We start from the raw sequence: 22,326 nt of genomic DNA, 5'->3' as shown, positions 1-22,326 counted from the left end.
TCCCTTCAGTAAAGCCAATGAACAAAGATCAATTGTAGTTATAAGTCACTTTGAGATTATTAGACAAGGCTGCTATATTTTGTCTTATAATTATAGGCCATTTGACATTTTGGTGTGGAAGTAAATATTACTCTACTAAATGTGAGTAGAAATTAATGTCCAAACTCAGGCATAGCCTCACTGCTTTCAACATTCCTTTTTATTTATTTTGAGGCCAGTACCCTTTAGTGTCAATAAATTGCCAACCTTACTCTTCTACTTTACTCCCCTGCATCCCTGTTTCAAATGTTTATTCCCTTCTTAAGGCTGTCTACTTCACCTTTGACCCTTATTATTAGTAGTTGCACTAGGGTCCTTTCTTTTTCTGTGAGAAAACATGAATAGTAATAAAATACATTTCTTTGCAACTACCAGTTATTGATATTCACGTGTCCACTGTGCCAAGGTATGATTCTAATGAGATCACTTATTTCTCACACCAACTCTGTGTTGTAGGTACTGCTTTTATCTGCATTTCAGAGAGGAGGGTACTGACACACAAAGTATAGGTTTGCCCAAGGTCACAAGGCGAATTTATTGATGGAACCGAGATAAGAGATTTCAAGGAAATTTTAAGCTCTAATGGACTACTATAACCTTTGCCCCTAGACTTTTCCAAAGTTACACAACTACTTTCTTACAATTATTGGTACTTCTGAAAAAAAAAAAAATGAGATAACTTGGATTAAGGGTATGTGATACTTAAGGAAGCACAGAAAAATTTGGAATACACTTAATTTACACCTTCAGGGTACTTCTTAGGAAAAATTTCCAGGGAAGAATAATAGTATTACCAAACTATTTTCGTATTTGTCAGATGCTATATTTTACTCTGCTACCAAGTAAAAGGACTGCTTACTCGTTACAAAATAGCTTGTTTTTAGAGCTCCCATAGCAATGTCATACAGTCACAATAATTTGAGTAAGGTGACTTTGCTTATGGGAAATAAACTGTATTTTATTAGGCTTATTTGAATGACATTTTGGTAACCTCTGTGTTATGATAACAGAATCATTAAGACAATACGATAACCTACAAATACCTCATTTGTATGAGGTACTTGAGTCAATACAGTAACCTACAAATACCTCATTTGTATGAGGTACTTGGCTGAGTACTTTAGAAGAATATTCACTGAATCAGTGTTATTCTTGAAAGGACATAGATCTATTATTGTATCTTGTAAAAGGGTCTTTTTTCCCTCTTCCTCAACCTACTAAAGAGGTTATAATTTAGTTTCAGGACAGATGTGGGATTTGATACTGGGGCAGATGTGGGATTTGATACTAGGGGTAGGTAGAAGTACTCAGTCTGACAAGATTAAAGGCTATTGAACTTAGTTTCTCTCTTCTTTCTCTTCTAAATTTTGAATTGCTTTATCCTTTACTTTTCCATGTGAAACTCATTGTGGTTAGTGCAATAATAGCAGTGGCCCTGGTGCTTAAGCATGTAATCCCGGCCCTTTGAGAGGCCGAGGCGGGAGGATTGCTTGAATCCTGGTGTTTGAGACCAACCTGGGCAACATAGTGAGACCTCATCTCTTAAAAAAATATTAGCTGGACATGGTGGCATGCACATGTAGTCTCAGCTAGTCGGGAGGCTGAGGTGGGAGAATCACTTGAGCCCAGCAGGCAGAAGTTGCAGTAAGCCATGATTGTGCCTCTCACTTGAACCTACATGACAGAGTGAGACTCTTCTTGGGGAAAAAAAAAAAACACTAAGTGGACCAGGACATAGAGGTCAAGAAGCATATTCCTTTCGCCTGCTCAGAGTCTGGGAAGTACAGTATGATAAAGGACATGAGATTTGCCATTCAGATTGAGCTGTAGCTCTGCTACTTGGTAGAGATATTTGTCATTGGCAAGTTACTTTCAGAGATTTTGTTTACTTAGCTGTAAAATTGTGTAAAGAATCTTATGTAGAGTTTTGTAATTATTGAAGTCATTGAATGCATGTAAAGTGCCTAGCTCGGTCTTTCTTATAGTTACTGAATAAAAATATTAAGTATTATTGTTAATGAAGATACCGGTAAAATATCACATATCAAATAACCTGGTTAACCAGATTAGGAAGGTACTTGGGAATTCTGGGACAGAGTCTTTAATGGATAAATGAGAGTGGGTATTTAGAAAGGCAGTAGAACATACTGCCTAGTGTCAAATACTGACATTACCACTTATTAACTGTTTGGCACTAGCAAGTTATTTCACTTTTGTTTCTGTTTTTTCACCTTAAAATGGTAATGATAATGATACAGATTGGGTATCCCTAATCCAAAAATCTGAAATCTCAAATACTACAAAGTTTGAAACTTTGAGTGCTGACATGATACTCAAAGGAAGTGCTCATTGAACCAGTTTTTGGATTTTGGCTTTTCAGAATAGGGATGCTGAACTGATGAGCAATGCAAATATTCTAAAATTTGAAAAAGCCCCAAATCCAACACGCTTCTGGTCCCAAGCATTTTGGATAAGTGATACACAACCTGTAGCATCTATCTAATGGTGTTATAAAGGTTAACTAAGTCAGTGCTTGTAAGATACTGGCACACAGAAGAATTTATAACTTACTGGCTGTCACTGTCATTATTTTTTATGCATAGTAGTATCAGTGCTAGAGGATTTGGGGATTCAAAATTTGAAAAATGCCCCCCCAGGGGACATTTGTCAATGTCTGGAAGCATTTTTGGTTGCCACAGCTGGGGAGGAGGGATGCTAACTGACTTCTAATGGGTAAAGGCCAGGGATGCTGCCAAGCATCCTTCAATTAACAAGACACTTCTCACAATAAAGAATTATCCAATCCAAAATGTCAGTAGTGTCAAGATTGAGAATTCCTGTAGTACAGCTGTCTGGAGCTGTAGTTGCCAGCATCTGCAGTAACCTGTGCCTGATGCCTCCCTCTCATTTACTCTGTAGTCTCTTACTGGACTTAATACTCATTTTTCTCTTAACTTTTATCCCAGTACTCCCAATCATTATATTTGCAGGTAGGCTGTTCTCAGGCATTCTTCTTGAATTCTTTGTAGCATAACATGTAGATAACATATCAACCCCTTTAAAGAATTAAAAGTTAAAATTAAATATTAATTTATGGTTCTTGTAGAAACACTGATACACAAAGAAGAAAAATTTAAATGTTTCATAACCTTTCCCATCTAGAAATAAACACTATTAGAAAGTTGGTATATTCCCTGTTATTATTACCCTCCCCTCAGCTTCCCAAAGAAAGAAAAGTTTATAAAATATACATTTTATTTTTAAAAAACTAAATTCTAAAGATATTTAGTAAAAAGCAAGTTTCCTTTTTTCTCCCACCTTCATTTCCAGTCCTGTCTCTAGAGATAAGCATTAAATTGGTGCAAGTGTTTTGGCATTTTTTTATACTTTTATATACACCAGGCATTCCTATGTCAGTTTTTTTGTGTGTGTAAACAGTACCATGCTGTAAGTACTGTTCTGTGAATGTTTTTTCCCTATCAGTGAATATACTGTGTGTATATATGTATATATATACTGAATATTCCTGTCAGTATATTCTTAGCAATTATGTGGTATTCTATAATACCTTTATCATGATTTATACAGTCAGCTATTAATGAAGATAGATGTTCATAGTTACACTGCTTAGGTTCCTTGGATTTCTAGGCACACATATAAATGCCTCTGTAATGTACATTTCTGAAAGTGAAATCCTGGGTCAAAAGGCATGTAGATTTAAATTTTGGTAGATTACCAAATTATTCTTCAGAAAAGCTGTACCAGTTTACAGTTTCACCGAGAACCATCCTGATGGTTGACTTACTTTCTTTAGGCTTATTTTAAGCATGAGTTTTTCCTCCAAATACTTTAGTCAAATCTCCTAGATTTTTATGTGTAATACTCATTTTGTTTGTATTTGAGTAATTTTCATATAGGAAGAGTTAAGGAGAGATATCTAAGTAGATGGATGGATTGTGTTATTTTTTGTTAATTTTTAATTTCACTACATTCAGAGAATATGATCTGTAGGTTCCAGTATTTATTTATTTTTCTGTGTAGCCTTACATAGAATCAGCTTATTTAGTATTCCATAGGTTTCAAAAATAAGTATTCCATAGGTTTCCAAAAAAAAGAAATTTCTGTATGTATATTTGAAAATTAAGCATATTATTTAAATCATTTTTATTTTTTAAGCACTTGATTTATCCATATCCAAAAGACCTATAGTCTTTTAATGTGGAATTTGCTAACTTCCTATTGTTTCCAAGTTTTTGCCTGAAGCATTTTTTAACATTTTGTTGTTATTTATATTCTTACCTCTGTCATACCAGACTTTCATGTGTTTCTAATTTCCTTAAATGAATCACAGAAATAGTACAACTACTTATTGAGCACTTAATGTATACCAGGCACTGTGCTTAGATGTCACATATATTACCTAATTTATTCCTCATAGTTCATACTCTTATACTATTTGATATGTAAGAAAACAGAAAATGCAAGTATCTTGCTCACAATTACATAATTCCATTATATAATTGTGGAATTAATGGAATTATAATAATGGAATTATACAGTATGTATTCTTTTTAGATTAGCTTCTTTTGCTCACCAGTGTACATTGGTCTGTGTCTTTTCATGGCTTGGTAGCTAATTTCTTTTTGGTGCTGAGTGATACTCCATTTTCTGGATGTACCATAGTGTATTTATCTATTCAACTACTGAAGGACATTGTGGTTGCTTCCACGTCTTGGCAATTATAAATAAAGCTGCTGCAAATACCTGTGTGCAAGACTTTGTGTGGATCTAAGTTTTTAACTTAGCTGGGTAAACATCAAGAAGGACAATTGCTGGATCACTGCCTTGTGTCCTTACTGCTCTTAAAGATCGGATTCTGTTCTTAAATATCAGATCTTTTCAGCTTTTTACTTCTTAGAATGGAGTGGCAACTTCCAAGCTCCTTACGTACAGAACCAGAAAAAGCAGACTGAGTTCTCAACTACTTTTTGGTACCCATTTTTTCTGCCTCCTTACCCTGAATGAAACTTGGCTCTTTGAGGATCATTACCCCTATTGCATATAACTCAAGGAGGCGCTTTTGTTTCACCTCATGAGCCTCAAGGTGGGAGATGGTCTTGGTTACTTATTTCTCATCCAGGTTTGTGTGAAAACCTTCTGTTTCTTTGGAATCTTCCAATTTATAAGGAAATAGAAATCACCTGAGTTCAGAGTAAATTGTTCTAAAAATTAAATATAAAGTTCTCAGTTATAGGAAAAAATAATTAAGGCCTCTTTGATTTGGCTTTTCTAATTGAATTCGATTCTAGGGGAAGAAGTGTTTTGATTTTCCTGCTTCCTTGATTCTAAGATAAGATCTACTCTGAAACATAATCAAATTTGATTTGAGGGAGGTAAATAGTACAGTCAATTACATTTTGTTTATGAGACGTTTGTTTTTAGAAATATTGGGGGGCAAAATTGTATCTTAGAATTGAGGAAATTGAACAGTTCTCAATCTGTTATGAAAGGTTTACTTTGTCCAGAGCCAACTTAAAAAGAAAACTACAACTAACATAGAAATAACTCAAGAATAAATGTGTAGTTGAGAACTAGAGAAACACGTTACACAGAAGCAATGTTGAATTGGAATCAGAAATTATCTTTCTCTTGGCCAAATGATACCCTTTATTGTTTACAGTGTTTACTTTGATAGAGATCACCCAGTTAGTGTAGTTATGGTTCACATTATAACAGGAAACCTAATCATTTATCTTTAAATTGCAGTTTTCCCACACATTTGATAAGTTTTTAAACTTTCATAACCGTGGATAAAGTTTCTTGAAATACAAAACATCTTGGTTTTAATGCCACTTGGGAATTTCAGTGTAAGTAGTCTAGGAATTGATGGAAGTTAATTTATTTATATCTCCCCTGATATGTTAAATATCTCATAGCTGAGTTCAGGGTATACAGCGTATTACTTCACATAGTCAATGTTAAGAATTTAAAAGATAAAGAAAAAAATCCAATGGGAAAAAGTATTATCTTAACTGAAAGTATAACTAGGTATTTGCTAATTTTTAAAGAGTATTAAAAAAGCAGAAAGTATTTAGAAATTTGACAGTAGAGAGTAGTATGAGGTGTACATACTGTTGAGAATAAAGGGAGAAACCTTCATCACTGTTTCCAAAAAGGAAAGTTACTCAAAAAAAGGGGGGAGTGGGGGTGGGTGGCAAATAGTCCAGTCCTTAATTAGAAAAGCCATGAGCCACTTTTATTTCTTTTTTTTGAGACAGAGTCTTGCTCTGTCACCCAGGCTGGAGTGCAGTGGTGCCATCTCGGCTCACTGCAGCCTCCGCCTCCTGGTTTACGCAATTCTCTTGCTTCAGCCTCCTGAATAGCTGGGATTACAGGCATGTGCCACCACGACAGGGTAATTTTTTTGTATTTTTAGTAGAGACAGGGTTTTGCCATGTTGCCCAGGCCTGTCTTGAACTCCTAAGCCAAAGTGATCCCTCCGCCTCGGCCTCTCAAAATTCTGAGGTTATAGGCCTTAGACACCACACCCAGCCCCCACTTTTATTTCTGATTTTAGTAATTTGAGTCTCTCTCTTTTATTCTCAATCTAGTTTATGGGTTGTCAGTTTTGTTTATTCTTTTGAAGAACTAACAATTGGTTTTGCTGATTTCTATTCTTTTTTTGGGACGGAGTCTAGCTCTGTTGCGAGGCTGGAGTGCAGTAGCGCGATCTCGGCTCACTGCAACCTCCGCCTCCCGAGTTCAAGCAGTTGTCCTACCTAAGCCTCCTGAGTAGCTGGGATTACAGGCACGCCCTGCCACGCCCAGCTAATTTTTGTATTTTTAGTAGAGACGTGGTTTCACCATGTTGGCCAGGATGGTCTCAGTCTCCTGACCTCGTGATCTGCCCGCCTCAGCCTCCCAAAGTACTGGAATTACAGGCATGAGCCACCACGCCTGGCCGATTTCTATTCTTTTGTTTGTTTATTTATTTGAAACAGAGTTTCGCTCTTCTTGCCCAGGCTGGAGTGCCATGGCACGATCTCGGCTCACTGCACCCTCTGCCTCCTGGGTTCAAGCGATTCTTCTGTCTCAGCTTCCCAAGTAGCTGGGACTACAGGCATGCGCCACTAAATCCGGCCCAGTTTTGTATTTTTAGTAGAGACGGGGTTTCACCATGTTGGTCAGGCTGGTCTTGAACTCTTGACCTCAGGTGATCCACCCGCCTCGGCCTCCCAAAATGCTGGGATTACAGGCGTGAGCCACCACGCCCGGCCCAATTTCTATTCTTAAAATCTGTTTTATTTATCTCTGCTCTCATTTTTATTTTTTTCTTGTTTTTGCTGGCTTTGAGTTTAGTTTGCTCTTCTTTTTCTAATTCGTTATGGTGTAAACATAGGTTGTTGTTTAAAATCTTCATTTTTATGTAAATGTTTACAACTATAAATTTCCTTCTTAGCACTGCTTTTTCTGCATTCCATAAGTTTTGGCATGTTGGGTTTTTATTTTTATTTTGTCTCAGGGTATATTTTAATTTCCCTCGTGAAATCTTCTTTGATCCATTGATTGATAAGAATGTGTTGTTTGATTTCCAAATATTTGTTAGTTTTCCTAGTTTCCTTCCATTACTGATTTTTAGTTTCATTTTATTATGATGGGAAAAAAATACTTTGCTTGATTTCAATTCTTTAAAATTTGTTAAGACTTGTTTCTTTTAGTCATTGCTGAAAAATGTTTTACATGCCCTTGAGAAAAATTTGTAGACCACTGTTGTTGGATGCAGTGTTTTGTCTGTGTTAGCTTCAATTGCTTTACAGTTTTGTTTGTATCCTCTATTTCCTTGTTTATTTTCTGTCTAGTTGTCCTGTCCATTATTGAAACTGGAGTATTGAAGTCTCCAACTATTATTATAGAACTGTCTGTTTCTCCCTTTAATTCTGCCAATGTTTGCTTCACGTAATTTAAAGTTCTGATGTTTGCTGTATATATATGTTTTTAATTGTTACATCATCTTGGCAAAGTGACCCATTTATCAACATTTAAAGTCCTTCTTTGTCTTTGATAATAGTTTTTGACTTGAGACTATTTTGTCTAATATTAGTATGACTTCTCTACCTTTCTGGTTACTATTTGCATGAATTATCTTTTTCTAACCTTTTACTTTGAACCTATGTGTTTTCTTAGATCTACAATGTGTCTTTTATAGATAACGCAGTTGAGTCATGTCATTTTATTTATTATGACACTCTGTGCCTTTAATTGGGGGAGTTTAATCAATTTACCTATAAATACTAATAAGGAAGAACTAACTTTTGCCATTTTGTTTTCTGTATGTCTTTTAGCTGTTTTGTCCTTTATTTCTTCCATTACTGCCTTTATTTGTGTTTACTTGATTTTTTGTAGTGACACAATTTGATTCCCTTCTCTTTTTTTTCTTTTTGGTATATTTTATAGAAATTTTCTTTGGTTATTATAGGGATAATATATAATATCCTAAAGTTTTTACAATCTAATTTTTTGTACCAGTTTAACTTAAATCACATTGAACAACTACACTTCCATTGCTCTGTCCCTCTCATGTTATTGATGTTGGAAGTTACAGTATTATACTTGATGTACCTATTAACACAGATTCATGATTTTTTAATGCATTTGCCTTTAAAAACTCATAGAAAATATAAAGTGAGCTTGCAAACCAAAAATCTGATAATACTGGTTTTTATATTTGCCCTTGCATTTACCTTCACGGGATCTTTATATCTTTATATTGCTTTGAGTTACTGTCTAGAGTCTTTTTATTTCAACCTGAAGGACTGCCTTCAGTATTTCTTGTAATATATGTGTAGTGATAATGAACCTCCCTCAGGTTTTGTTTATTGGGGAATGTCTTTATTTCTCCCTCATTTATAATGGTCACTTTTGCCAGATACAGAATTTGCATTTGGCAGTTATTTTCTTGTAGCACTTTAAATGTATCGTTGCACTCCCTTCAGGCCCGCAAGGTTTCTGCCAGAAGGTTGGCTTATAGTCTTATTTGAGGATTCTGACTGTGCAGTGAGTCGCTTCTCTTTTGCCACTTTCAAGATTCTGTCTTGGCTTTTGACAGTTTGATTGTAATTGTGTTGATATCGGTTGTGAGTTTTTCTTATTTGGAGTTTGTTGAGATCCTTGGATTTGTAGATTCATCGGTTTCATCACCTTTGGGGAGTTTTTTCCTTCATGTAATCTCTGTGTTCATTTCTCTTCCTCTGAAACATCCATTGGGTATATATTGGTCCAGTTGTTTTGTTTCATAATCTCTTGGGCTCTGTTTACTTTTCATCTTTTTTCTTTCTGCTCAGATTTGATAATTTCAATTGTCTTCAGGTTTACTGAGTTTTTTCTTTTGCCTACTCAGTTCTGCTGTTGAACCTATATACTGACGTTTTCAATTCAATTATTGTATTTTTCAGCTCCACAATTTGTTTTTATAATTCCTCTTTATTGATATTCTCATTTTGCTTATTATTTTCCTGATTTCCATTCATTTTGGTTCATTTTTTTCTTTAGCTCTTTGGGCATAGTTAAGACAGCTACTTTCAAGTCTGTCTAATAAGTCTAATATCTGTATTTCTTCAGGAATAGTTTCTGGAAATTTTTGTTCCTTTGGGCCATATTTTCCTATACCTTGTTGCATGCCTTGTGATGTTTTTTGAAAACTGAGTATTTGAAAGAGTCACCTCTCTCAGTTGCACACTGGCTATGTACTACTGGGGCATTTCTCTGCTGATGAGTTGAGCATGCCCTTAACCTAGTGATCACCCCAAGATGAAAGCTTAAGATCTTCTTTTCTGAGCATTTGTATTGCCTAGGCCTGTGGGTCGCTTTCTCAATTCCTCCTGTATACATGGCTGCTTTTGAATGTCTTAATTTCCTGAAGAGTCTCACCTGCATGCTCAGATGGTCTATTATATCTACCCACTGTAATCTTATGCCCCAAATATCTATTGTGTCCTCTTGCAGCTTTCATGAGTGGTGTGCATTGCTTCTCTCTCCAAATGAGGTCCCAGTTAGGCAAAACAGGAATCAGTTCTTCTGGCAGACCAGAGAGGTTAAAATGTTACAAGTTAGGTCTGCACTCTTCCCACCCATTTGAAGGGAATGAATTGGGAATTGGTTTGCTGCCTTCTTGAGACCCAGATAAACTGCAGAAGGGGTGGGACAAGATCACAGAAAAATGTCACAAAAGTTTTGCATATTTTTTTTCCTTAATTGGGCATTTGCTTTGTCGCTATAGACTTTTGACTGTTTTTCACAGGTCCTGTAAGGTTAATTCTACGAGGTTTTGGTTGTTTTCAGTGTTTCTGTAAGGAAATGAGGCTTTGAGCTTTTTAATTTGCCATTTTGCTGCCACTCAGTAATGCTTTTTAAATTATGAATATAATAGAATCATATTGAAGGAAGTTTACAGCACCCCGAAGTATAACAAAATAAGAAAAATCATCTACATTGTACTATCCCCAGAGTAGCCACTATTTACATTTTGGTGCGTTACCTTTCAGACTTATTTTTCTTCCTCTCTCTTTTCCCTTTGTCCTGTGTCGTCTTGTTCCCCGACTCCTCACCACAAATAAAAAGGGTAAAAAAACTAAAAAAATCTCTAAACATAATTTATTGAGTACAGTGTTAATCTTTTAATGAGCATACTTTTTAATTTCCCAAAACATTATTGTATATACTAAAATTTTCATTTATATTTCCAAAAGGAAATATTGTAGATATTTCTGATAACATCCAAATGCTTGGGTTTTATTCTAGTCTTTCTGCTTTCAAGGTATAAGAGTAAAGAAAGAATTGGGTGTGGCCAACCCGTGTTACTTTCCTGTGACTTAGACATTTTTGGCATTTTTACATCTAGTAAAAAGTGACATGCTTTCAGTCAAAGGGTAAGCCCAGACCATGTGGAAAGGATCTTATCTCTTTTGAGAGCTGATATAAAAAGAATTCCTCCTAGACATATATTGTGACATCAGTTACTTAGGCTAAACATGCCTATTATTCTAAGTGAATTATTAACAATACATACTTTAACTCTATGCCATGTTAATTATCATAATATGGTTTATAATTTATTTTAACCTTAGGTTATATATACCTTGAAGCCATTTATATTTTGGTATACTTGTAATAGTTACTATACACTAGACTATGTATATTAGACTAGAGATGGAGAGTCAAAAAAGAGTACGTGATCAGAGTACAAATCATGCCCTAGCTTCCTTCATGTCTACCTCCTACCTTGAGTAGAAGCAGTATAAAAAATAATTACCTAAGATTTTTTTGGATTCTGGTTTGGGAGAAGTAGTACCTTTATATTTAGACTGATGGGTGGCTAAATTAGAAAGTATTTTTTGTGATTTAGAATTTTATGTGGAGATGTTCATTGTGATTAATTATTCTTCGTATTAGCAGATTTTTGCTTTTTATAGCTGCATGATTTCTTGTTTATTCATTCACTATTGTTTATTAATAAAGAAAAACTTTATTTCACTCAAGCAGCAATGTATAATTCAACTTGGATTTTTTAATAATGACTTTTTTCTTTGGGAATACATTACTGTTAAAAATGTAGATTATTAGATACATTACTTTTAATGAATATAAGTGGTATAATTAGAAGACTGAAAAGAATCCCTGGAAGCATGAGTCTAATTTGATAGCTAAGAAACTGAGGACAAGATACTTATTCTTTGTAGCATATTTTCTAATGTCATTTCATTGTTTCACCAAGAAGTACTTGCATAAAGCAAGTTCAATTATAGCATCTGTTGAATATTTAAGGTTGAGTAAAGTGGGTGAGTTTAAGGTATTTTCCCTTATTTCTTTTAGGTGAATCTGGATTGGGAAAGTCGACGTTAATCAACTCATTATTCCTCACAGATCTGTATTCTCCAGAGTATCCAGGTCCTTCTCATAGAATTAAAAAGACTGTACAGGTATGGATATTAGTATTGTTAATTGATGATAAGCTGGAATAATATTAATACAAAGCACATATCGTAACTTTTATTATGCTTCCTTAGAAGTAAGATACAAATTTGCCCTTATTCAGTGTAAGATAGTAAATATGACTTCGTAAAATTTTTTAAAAAGTACAGTTAATCAGAAGAATTATCTTGACTAGAACTTTCCAAATTTGTCCCGAGGACTCTCCTAGAGATGACATTGTGACATAGTAACCAATTCCCCTGGAGTTGTGCTATCTAGTATGGTAGTCTTTTGCCACATGTTTAAATCAATTAAAATTAGTTAAATTAAAAATGCAATTTTTCATTTGCTCCAGATACATTTCAGGTGCTTAACAGCTCATGTGGCAAGTGGCTGCCATTTTTTTGCAGCACATATATGAAGATTTTCATCATTGCAGAAAATTGCATTGGATAGTGTAGAGAAAACATGATTTATAGAAAAGCTTTTGTTATTTAAATACAGTGTTCTATATTAGTCAGTGGCATAGTACCATATCATAGTTGAATGGCAATAGCAATTCTGTAAGACTCCCAAGGTATACGTGATCTAATTTACTGCTTCTCAGTATTTGCTATGCATTCCAATCCTGGATATCCTGTTAAATTTAGTTCTTCTAGTAGGTCTGAGATGGGCTGCAATTTCTGCATTTCTAACAAAATCACAGGTGATGCTGATGCTGCTGGATGGTAGATCACACTTTATAGAGCAAGGGGCTGGATTCTAGATATGCACTTTTTATTATATATTACAGCAACCTGTAGCCATGTGTGGCTATTAATCTTTGAAATGTGGGTAGTCTGAATTGTGATGTTCTGCAAATATAAAATATACCACAGATGGCTAAGACTGAGCATGGAAAAAAAACTCAATAATTTTTTATATTGATTGTATACTACAGTGATAATATTTTGGATGTATAAATAAAATAATCAATTTTATTTAACCTTTTTCATATTTTAAAAGTGGCTACTAGGAAAATTATAAATTATATGATTGACATAGTATTTTTTTTTTTTATTTAACCTTTTTCCTATTTTAAAAGTGGCTACTAAGAAAATTATAAATTATGTGATTGACATGGTGTTTTTGTTTGGCAGTACTGCTCTAAACTGTTGATTAAAAATATTGTTGTTGAGCTCTGCTTATGTGATATATAGGACATGAGCAGAGAGGAGGCAAGTGAACATTTCTGGCTGGAGTCGGCTTCATTGAGGCAGTGATGCTTTTAGCTGAATTCAAAGAAGTGGTAGTGATGATCCCGGTGCACAGGATGGAAGGACAGTCTATATATTCTGGGCAGTAACTCATATATATCAGACTGCAAGATGCAGTTTAGTAACTAGATCCCAAAGGAATAATTTTGTGAAGTGAATTTCTTACTTCTCCTTTTCGATGTTTCTATTTTAGGATTTTGTTGTGTTTTGTTTTGTTTTGTTTTGTTTTGGTAACCTTCATAGGACTTGAGATTTAAAATTACCTGCAAAATTATGCTCTAAAAACTTGATCCTGCATGCTTGTCATAAATACTGGAAATTTTAATCCTAAGCAAGAAAACGAACTTTGAACTTTCTTAATTTGGGTATCTATTATGAATACCTTAATTTAGGTATTTATGAATTTAGAGATGCAAGGTAAAACTAACCACTACCCAAATTAATATACAGTTCATTTCCAGAACCCTAGTTTCTTCCGTGTGCTCACTCTCATTCAGTATTACACCCCACAAAGACAAATACCTTAACTGACTGCTTTCTCCGTAGATAAATTTGCCTGTTCTTGAACGTTATATACATACACTTTTTTGTATCTATTTTCTTTCAGTGAAGATTACGTCTGTATTATTTACTCATGTTGGGTGTAGTTCTTTTTCATCATAGTATGATACTCCATTGTGTGAATTTATCAGTATATCCTTTATTATTTATTTTAGATAAGCCTTTGGGTTTTCAGTTTTTTACTAATAGGAACATTCTTGTGTATGTTTTGGTAGACTTAGGCGCTCATTGCTGTTGTGTGTGCATAAAGATATAAAGGTATTTGAGTTTATTTTCTTTGATTTCTAGTGAGGTTGAACATGTCTTTTGTACTCATTAACTGTTCACATTTCATTAAAGTGTTTTGATAATCTTATTATTTTCTGTCATTTTCTTACTGATTTATAGGAGTTTTAAAAATCTAATAATCCCCTACATTTTAGATATTGCAGACATTTTCTCGCCAGGCAAGCATCTGTTAAAGATGTGACATGCCCTCAATTTATTCGAATTCTTACATTGGCCTAGCTTCAGAATAAATTGTCTAAACTTATTTTACCTTCCTTTAAAATAACACTTCAAAAATACCCTCTTCTGTTGTGAATATCTTCCCAGAAACTCTCTTTATCTTGAAAACAAAGGGGTAATGGAGGTGAGAATATCTCTAGGAGGATTTTTAAGACAGAGGCATGTGTACCACTGTTAAATATCTTTTCTTTACCGAAAAGAAGACCTGTAACATTTGAGAACCAGATTGATCCTTACTAGAATCCTGTAGAAGTCCTCTTTCCTGACTGAACCATGGAGGTGTATTCCTTTGTGTACTGGGAACCAGTTGAAGATCATCTAAACTCTTTTGCCCATTACTCAGGAAAGAACATGCCATTATTACAGACAGGGTCAGAGTCATTCAAGAAGCCTGAATGTAGTTAGAAAATTAGAATGTAATCTTTTTAATAGTTGGCTGGCTCCTTACCAAGCCCAGTAGTCTAGCAGATGATCTGCCGTTGGAAGCTCGTAAACACTCACAGTAGAGGGGAATGATCACCAGTATTGTATCTCAGTCCAGACATATTAGTCTGGTAAACATACAGTCCTGATTTTCAAAATGCAAATGTTTATAAAAATGGGGAGAAAAACACTCTCCTGCTGTGTAGCTGAATAAGGAGCAAGATTTTAATAAAGACCACGATCTCATATTCTCATCCCTGGGCGTTATCTGTTTATAAGAGACTTGTATCTTAAAGGAGATATTTATTCACATTCACAGTCTTGGAAGGAATGGGAAGCTGTGTACACTGAACAGAGAGCTGATTTTTAGCCTCCTGTGTGTAAAATAGTGGTTCTGATTCAAGTGAAGTTTTCAGTATTAATAGAAGCTCATTAAGATTAATTCTTAACCTCTTATCTTGGATGTCAGAACCCTGAGTTATATCTGTGCATTTCCAGATGCAAGCTGACACCAGTCCTGGAATTCTTTATACCAGTGCTTCTCAAACTTGAGCGCACATCACAGTCACGTGGAAGGCTTGTTCAAACACAGATTGCTGAGTCCCTTTCTTCATGGTTTGCTATATAGTAGGTTTGAGGCAGGGCCCAAAGAATTCGTATTTCTGTTTAGTTCTCAGAATGTATTACTGCCAGTCTAGGTACTGCATTTTGAGAACCACTGCTCTACTGCCAACTGGTTTTATCCCGTGTCTGTCAGGGTGAAAGGAGGAGAGGGAAGTGCTTTGCCTTAGTTCTTTCAGAATGTTTCAAATGGAATGGAATGGTACCATATTACCTCCATTTTTTACTTACATATATATTTTTCTGAAAGATTAATGAAAATGAAGTAAAATAAAAAAATTGAGCATGTGATAAGCTCTACTTCATGTTTGAGTCTCACATATAGATACCCAGATTAACAAAATTTTTTGGAAATATATTGCTTACAATGTTGTATGTATACTAACAGTTAAGCTTTATTTTATAATTTTGTTGCATTTGAAAATTTTTATATTTATTTATTTTTGAGATGGAGTCCTGCTCTTTCGTCCAGCTGGAGTGCAGTGGTGCAATCTTGGTTCACTACAGCCTCCACCTCTGAAGTTCAAGTGTTTCTCCTGTCTCAGCCTCCTGAGTACCTGGAATTACAGGCGTGTGCCACCATGCCTGGCTAATTTTTGTATTTTTAGTAGAGATGGGGTTTTACCATGTTGACCAGGCTGGTCTCGAACTCCTGACCTCAAGTGATCTGCCCGCCTCGGCTTTCCAAAGTGCTGGGATTACAGGCGTGAGCCACTATGCCTGGCCTGCATTTGAAAATTTTTAAATCATACTTTATGTCAGTGAAAGGGTATCATCTGTCCTTTCTTGGGAAGAAATTATCCTTTTTTCTGAGATGAAAGTCCATTTTAATTTTTTCTTAATGCGTTCTATTAAGATAATTCTTTTGTGCAATGACACTGTTTAGATTTTTTGATGTTCTTAGTTGGAAACTTTATGCTGTTCCCCTTTGAAACTTTTTATTGGTCCATGAAGTAGTGTTGTTTTTTTTTTTCTTTTGAGATGGAGTCTTGCTCTGTCGCCCAGGCTGGAGTGCTGTGGTGTGATCTCAGCTTACTGCAACCTCCACTTCTGAGCTCAAGCAGTTTTCCTGTCTCAGCCTCCTGGGTATCTGGATTTACAGGCGCGCGCTACACCCAGCTAATTTTTGTATTTTTAGTAGAGATGGGGTTTCACCATGTTGGCCAGGCTGGTCTCGAACTCCGGACCTCAACTGATCCTTCCACCTCAGCCTCCCAAAGCACTGGGATTACACGTGTGAGCCACCGCGCCCAGCTGGCCCCTGAAGTTTTGTAAATCACTATTTTAGATGAAGTGGTTGCAAAAGTTTTGAAAGTGAGAAAAGGTGAAAGCAGTACGTACATCTCTAGGATAACATACTTGATAGACTCCTTGAAAATTTTCACAGAGCCCAATCAGGAAACTTTCCTGTTGACATTTGGTCCAGTTTTGATAGATTTTGAGCCATTCACATAACATATTTGAATGCTTGTCTTATACTAAGTTTTGGGGCTACAATGATGATAAGACAAAAAGTTCTCAAAGATCTCACAATTATGGGAAAAATATGGACAAACAATTATGACTTAGTGAGAAAGATGCTTTTGTAAGGTGCTGTAGCAGTGACCTTGGCAAGGTAAATTTAAATGAAGTGGTAGCAAGATGGCAGTGGGTTGAGAAGTGAGTAGTAAGTGAGTCAGTGAGGATGGGTGATGGCTATTAAGGAAGGGATGAAAAGGAGTGCCTAGGAGTGTGAGTATAGAGGACTCAGTGGTTTGATGATTTCCAAAAGAGACCTGAGAATGCTTATATCCTGTGGCAAGTCGTTCTCTAAGAAATGAGAGATTGAAGATAGAGGCGAAATAGTGTAAACAGTTGTCAAGATGAATCTGAAATGGAAATTAATCAGTTCCCTATAATAGATTGAGAAATCGCTTTAGGAAAAAGATACATTTCACACACAGTGTACCATAAGGTACACTGCTGATTCATACAGACTGGGAATGGTCTCATTTTTAAGTGGAGATGTGAGGTACTGCACTGAGCATTGTGACAGACGTGGGCTTGGGAAGAGCTTTACTGGGAAATGGGAGAGGCATAAGACTAAGGAGCATATAAGAGGAATATTAGCAGGGAAATTCTTGTTGAGGTTGAAGGTCATGAATTTTATGGTGTAGGAATAGAAAGATGGGTTAATCCAGAATGGGATTTGAGTTGGAAAGGGAAAGAAAGAAAGGTTTTGGGAAGGAGGTTGATAATAGAAAATGAGAGAGTCAAGGGATTTGAGGTCTCACTGTAAGGAGACAGGGATATAAGAGATGAAGAGGTTCAGAATAGAAGGCCAAATTAGAGTTTTGGGATCAACTTTCTTCTCAATAAAGTAGTTCTGGGTCTTGATGAGACGGAAGTATTCTTTAGGGATAACTGTTCTACTATTGGTCACTTCCTCTTTCACTTTCTTGTGGAACACGATTAAGATGATATTTGTCTTTTGAGCCAATAAATAAGGGAAATAGATAGTTTTTGTGTTTGAGCTAAGTGGAGTATCTCAGGCCATTCAAATCTCTTCGGAGTTTTGGCTATAATGCTACCTCTTGAGCAAGTGTAGGTAGAGGTAAGCTCTTGACAGAAAATTTTAACTCTTTCTTCAAAATGTTATATTCTTAATTAAGTAACATTTTTTATTTACCTTAATAAGTGGCATGTAAACATTAAGTTAGAAAAGATTAGTTTATATGAAGCTGTATAATAAACATTGTTTGACTTTTTTTCCTCAGATTGTAAAACTGAAAACTCAGTATACTAATACTCTTGTATGCTGTATACACTCAGTATTAGAAAATGAGTACCTTGGATTTCTGGAATCTCGAATGCCAAAAGAGGTCTCAGTAGATTAATTATACATAGATGATACGTAGACGATAGCTTTAGTTTTATTTATTTTTCAGGGAAAAACAGTTGAAAATGCCCTCGATTCATTCTTTTGGTACTAAATTATGCAGCTAATCTTAGAGAACCCTGAGTGATGCCATAAAATGTGTTGATATGACCTGCTTACGGAAAATGCATGGGAAAGTAGCCATTTGGAATAGATTTGTTAAGAAAAGTTTGAAATTCTTGGACTTGAGCTAATTTGTTTTCCATGGATCCCATGAGAATACTTGTAATACCAGATGATAGGATACAGTTGGATCCTGTGAATGGCACTAGTTTACAGTGATGTTTTCTGGATCTTTTCCATATGTCACTGACTTCTTTGTATTTGACCATGTATGGATACACAGAATTTCTTAGGCCAGAGAAGAAAAGAAGCTTTATAAACATTCCTTAAAGTATGTAAAATACAAATCTTCATTTGTCTTAGCAAGTCAGTAAGTTGTTGAACTGATTTTTTTTTTAAACAGGGAAATATCTTAAAATTTAAGCTGTTAAGTTAAAATGTGTAGTTGGTATACAGCATATTACTGAAGGTAGAATGGGCTTTGTTTGGTAATAAAGGAACCAGAAATAGTTTGAAGTAAAATTGGGAGATGATTCATGTAGATTAACTATATTGCTGTATCACTTTCTAGTATATAGTACTATGTTATTTAAAGGAGTAAGTAGGTAAAGGACTGGTATGATTACTTTGGATATTTCTGCTTCAGCCACAGTTATCATGAATAAATGATCTGTCTTTATAAAGGAGATGGAGGTGAATTCAAGATATTGAGATGTTAGATTTGACTGGGTTATCCTTTGACTAGAAGATCACCAGGTAAAATGTAAACCCCTTAAACCAGATGAGATGATACCATTAAAAATGTTTTTTGGCACAGCACTTTGGGAGGCTGAAATGGGAAGATCGCTTGAACCCAGGAGTGAGGCTGCAGTAAGCTATGATCTGCCATGCACTCCAGCCTGAGCAACAGAATGAGACCCTGACTTAAAAAAAAAAAATCTTTTTCCTTTGGTTCCCATGATCTCACACTGATGAATCTGATTGTTTTCTCTGAGTTAGTTTGCCTCCCTCATGTTATTAGGGTAACCTGATAATAGACATGTTATCTTAGTTATGTGGTATGTAACAGTGATCTCCTAAATGATGTGCATCAGTCATTGATACTGAGGATGATCAGAAAATACTACAACTCTTATTGATGTTTACTTTTGTAATCTACAGAAAAATGATAATACATATTAATACTTAATATTCAGATTGCCAATAGTATATATTTGGTGGGTAAATATCTTTTGGATCTGCAAAATTTTCACTGATAGTTTATATCAGGATCAAAGCAGTTTAAAGAACATTAATCTAAAAGATCAGACTTTGGCATCTCATTTCTCTAAAAGATAAGTCATGCATGTCCACATTTCAGGCAATTTTTTTCAGTTTTAGTAAGTTTTATCCCTGATAATAACAGAAAACTCTTGATTGCTGTAGACCTCTGCTGTGTATTCGGTAGTCACTAGCCACACGTGGCTGTTTAAGTTAATTCAAAGTAAATAAAATTAAATATCAGCTCCTCATTTGCACTAGTCAGATTTCAAGGACTAAGTAGCCACATGGACAAGTGGAAGGTGGTGTTCAGTTGCTATTCACAATAGTTGATACCCCAGAATTTGGAGATGCAGTGTGGATACACAATTCCATCATCTCAGAAAGTGTTACTGGATTGTGAGGCCGCAGACTTTTCTTGCTCAGCAATCTTAGTCTCCACATGTTAGTCTCTTCATGCATCAGGTAGCATCTATAAAACATGCCAAAAGGAAATAGGCTATCTCTAAAAGTGTCCCAAACTTTTTGTCTTGTAAATTAGCTTATCAGCATACTTGGAGCCTCTAGCCTTAATAAGGACTTGATATAAATGTGTATCACGAGAAAGCCTATCTTTTTCTGGAGGAATTATTCCTTTTTCAATTGAATCCGTGTTTGCTTTATCTTGGGCTCCTGAAAACTGATACTTTGCATTTAACAGCAGCATATGCCCAGGATGAATGATAATACATCTTCTGATACAGAGCTTGAGGTTACAGAATATCTTAAATTGTTCCAGGAACTGTTGTTATCATTTAAGTCCAATAGTAAGGTTTCACCCTACCAGAATACACTTTTTTTTTTTTTTTTTTAAACTGTCTGGACTTTTGCTGATTACATTGTCCAGAATGTGGAGTATCACATTTGAGAAGAGGATTGGATCCTAGCCATAACATAGATACAAGGGTAACTACATTCATGCTGAGAAAGATTAAGGAATGATAGTAAGTTCATTTGAGTGAGTGGTTGGGGCCAAACATGATAGAGAATAGTCCAGGAACACATTTACTGTAAATGGTAGATTAGATGATGTTCTCTGATTAATTATGTTTGAACTCTGTGAATTACTAAATCACTCAAACTGCTTATTTGTATTATTAGATGCACATTTAAGTTTATATAAGCATTACATGTCTTTAGTGGTGATCAGTATTTTATCAGTTCCTCTGTCTTTCTTTATACCAAGTATGAGTCGTAAACCCAGTGTGAATTTGCCAAGAGATTGGCAAACTATTTGTATATACACTTTTCTTTCAAATAATCTGGATTCCCAATGCCCACAATCATTGATTCTAAAGAAAATGTGGGAGTAGGTAGATTTAATTTGCTAACGGTTTCCCAGTTGGTTTTGATAAACCTGAACGTCCCTACCGTCACCCCTTGTAGGAAATCACTGGTGTAGTGTATGATATTAACATCTTCACCAATTACTCTTATAGGTGGAACAATCTAAAGTTTTAATCAAAGAAGGTGGTGTTCAGTTGCTGCTCACAATAGTTGACACCCCTGGATTTGGAGATGCAGTGGATAATAGTAATTGGTAAGAAGGGTTTGTCCTCACAACTTTCCAGTACATTTGGGGTACTGGGGTGGTTAAACTTTCTCTTCTTAACATTTTAAAACTTCTCATCTTAGCAAAGGTCACCAAACTTCAAGTGACATGACTTGGGTTTGTTGTACCAACTTTGCCACTTATCTGACAAAGTTGTTTAACTTCTTTGAACCCATTTACTTTTCTATAAAATGGAAATAATACGTATCATAAAATTGTTTTTAAGACATATTATAAAATAACATAGCTAAATAGAAGAATTCTCATTATTGTAAGAAATTTAAAACTGTTTGCTTTAATTTTATCCATTTGTATAAATTCTATCTCAATCCTAATTTAAACCTGATATTTAGACCTTCAGTTTTTCTGTAAGTCCTAAGTGAAGAAAACAACTATGAAATTTTAGTCTGAAGTGCTTATCTTAGTATTTTATAAATAATACTTTTATTTTTGTTTGAATTCACATTGTTTTTGAGGTAATTTTCTGTCAACTCTTAAAACTCATAAGTTCATCATGAAGTTTTTATATCATTTAAAATGATCTCTCATTTGAAATTTAAAACTGAATATAATTGTTTTCATATTATGAAGTGTGTTATTAATACACTTATTAGTGCAAAAATATGCTAATAATTTAGCTGTGTTTTGACAATAAATAGTTTATTTTCTTTCACTTGGAAAGTTTTAAAATAATAAAGATTTATTCAACATAATTTATATTTTTTAATCTTTATATGGAATAACTTGACATACCTTCTACTGGTAAATTCATTTTGCCCATTTGAAAATACTGATTATTGTCCTTTAACAGTCATCCGTTAATTCATATGTAGAATTGCAACTTGTTTGTTTATTTGCATTCTATAGCTGGCAGCCTGTTATCGACTACATTGATAGTAAATTTGAGGACTACTTAAATGCAGAATCACGAGTGAACAGACGTCAGATGCCTGATAACAGGGTGCAATGTTGTTTATACTTCATTGCTCCTTCAGGACATGGGTCAGTACCTTGATACTTCTAATTCCTTTTTTTTGTTGTTGCTTACTGTTACCTTTATGTGTATATTTTAGTAATCTTTAAGTTTGTGAAGTACGTACAACTATACCCATTATGAAGTA

The 22,326-nt window shown here is 35.0% G+C and overlaps 1 protein-coding gene across 4 annotated transcripts in view; it reads left to right on the top strand.

The window, feature by feature from the left end:
- The window catches only part of SEPT7 (septin 7), a 107,518-nt gene that overhangs the window by 53,209 nt on the left and 31,983 nt on the right, over window positions 1-22,326 (top strand). For all 4 annotated transcript variants that reach the window (XM_011973018.1, XM_011973011.1, XM_011973025.1 and 1 more), the window contains 3 exons: window positions 11,908-12,014; window positions 21,093-21,193; window positions 22,073-22,207. In XM_011973018.1, the coding sequence (XP_011828408.1) occupies window positions 11,908-12,014; window positions 21,093-21,193; window positions 22,073-22,207 (343 nt within the window). The remainder of the gene's footprint in view (window positions 1-11,907; window positions 12,015-21,092; window positions 21,194-22,072; window positions 22,208-22,326) is intronic.

The sequence above is a fragment of the Mandrillus leucophaeus genome, unplaced genomic scaffold (genome assembly GCF_000951045.1).
Source record: "Mandrillus leucophaeus isolate KB7577 unplaced genomic scaffold, Mleu.le_1.0 Scaffold100, whole genome shotgun sequence".
Taxonomy (NCBI): Eukaryota; Metazoa; Chordata; class Mammalia; order Primates; family Cercopithecidae; genus Mandrillus; species Mandrillus leucophaeus.
The sequence above is the reverse complement of the archived record's forward strand: the minus strand, read 5'-3'. Positions and strand labels throughout refer to the sequence as shown.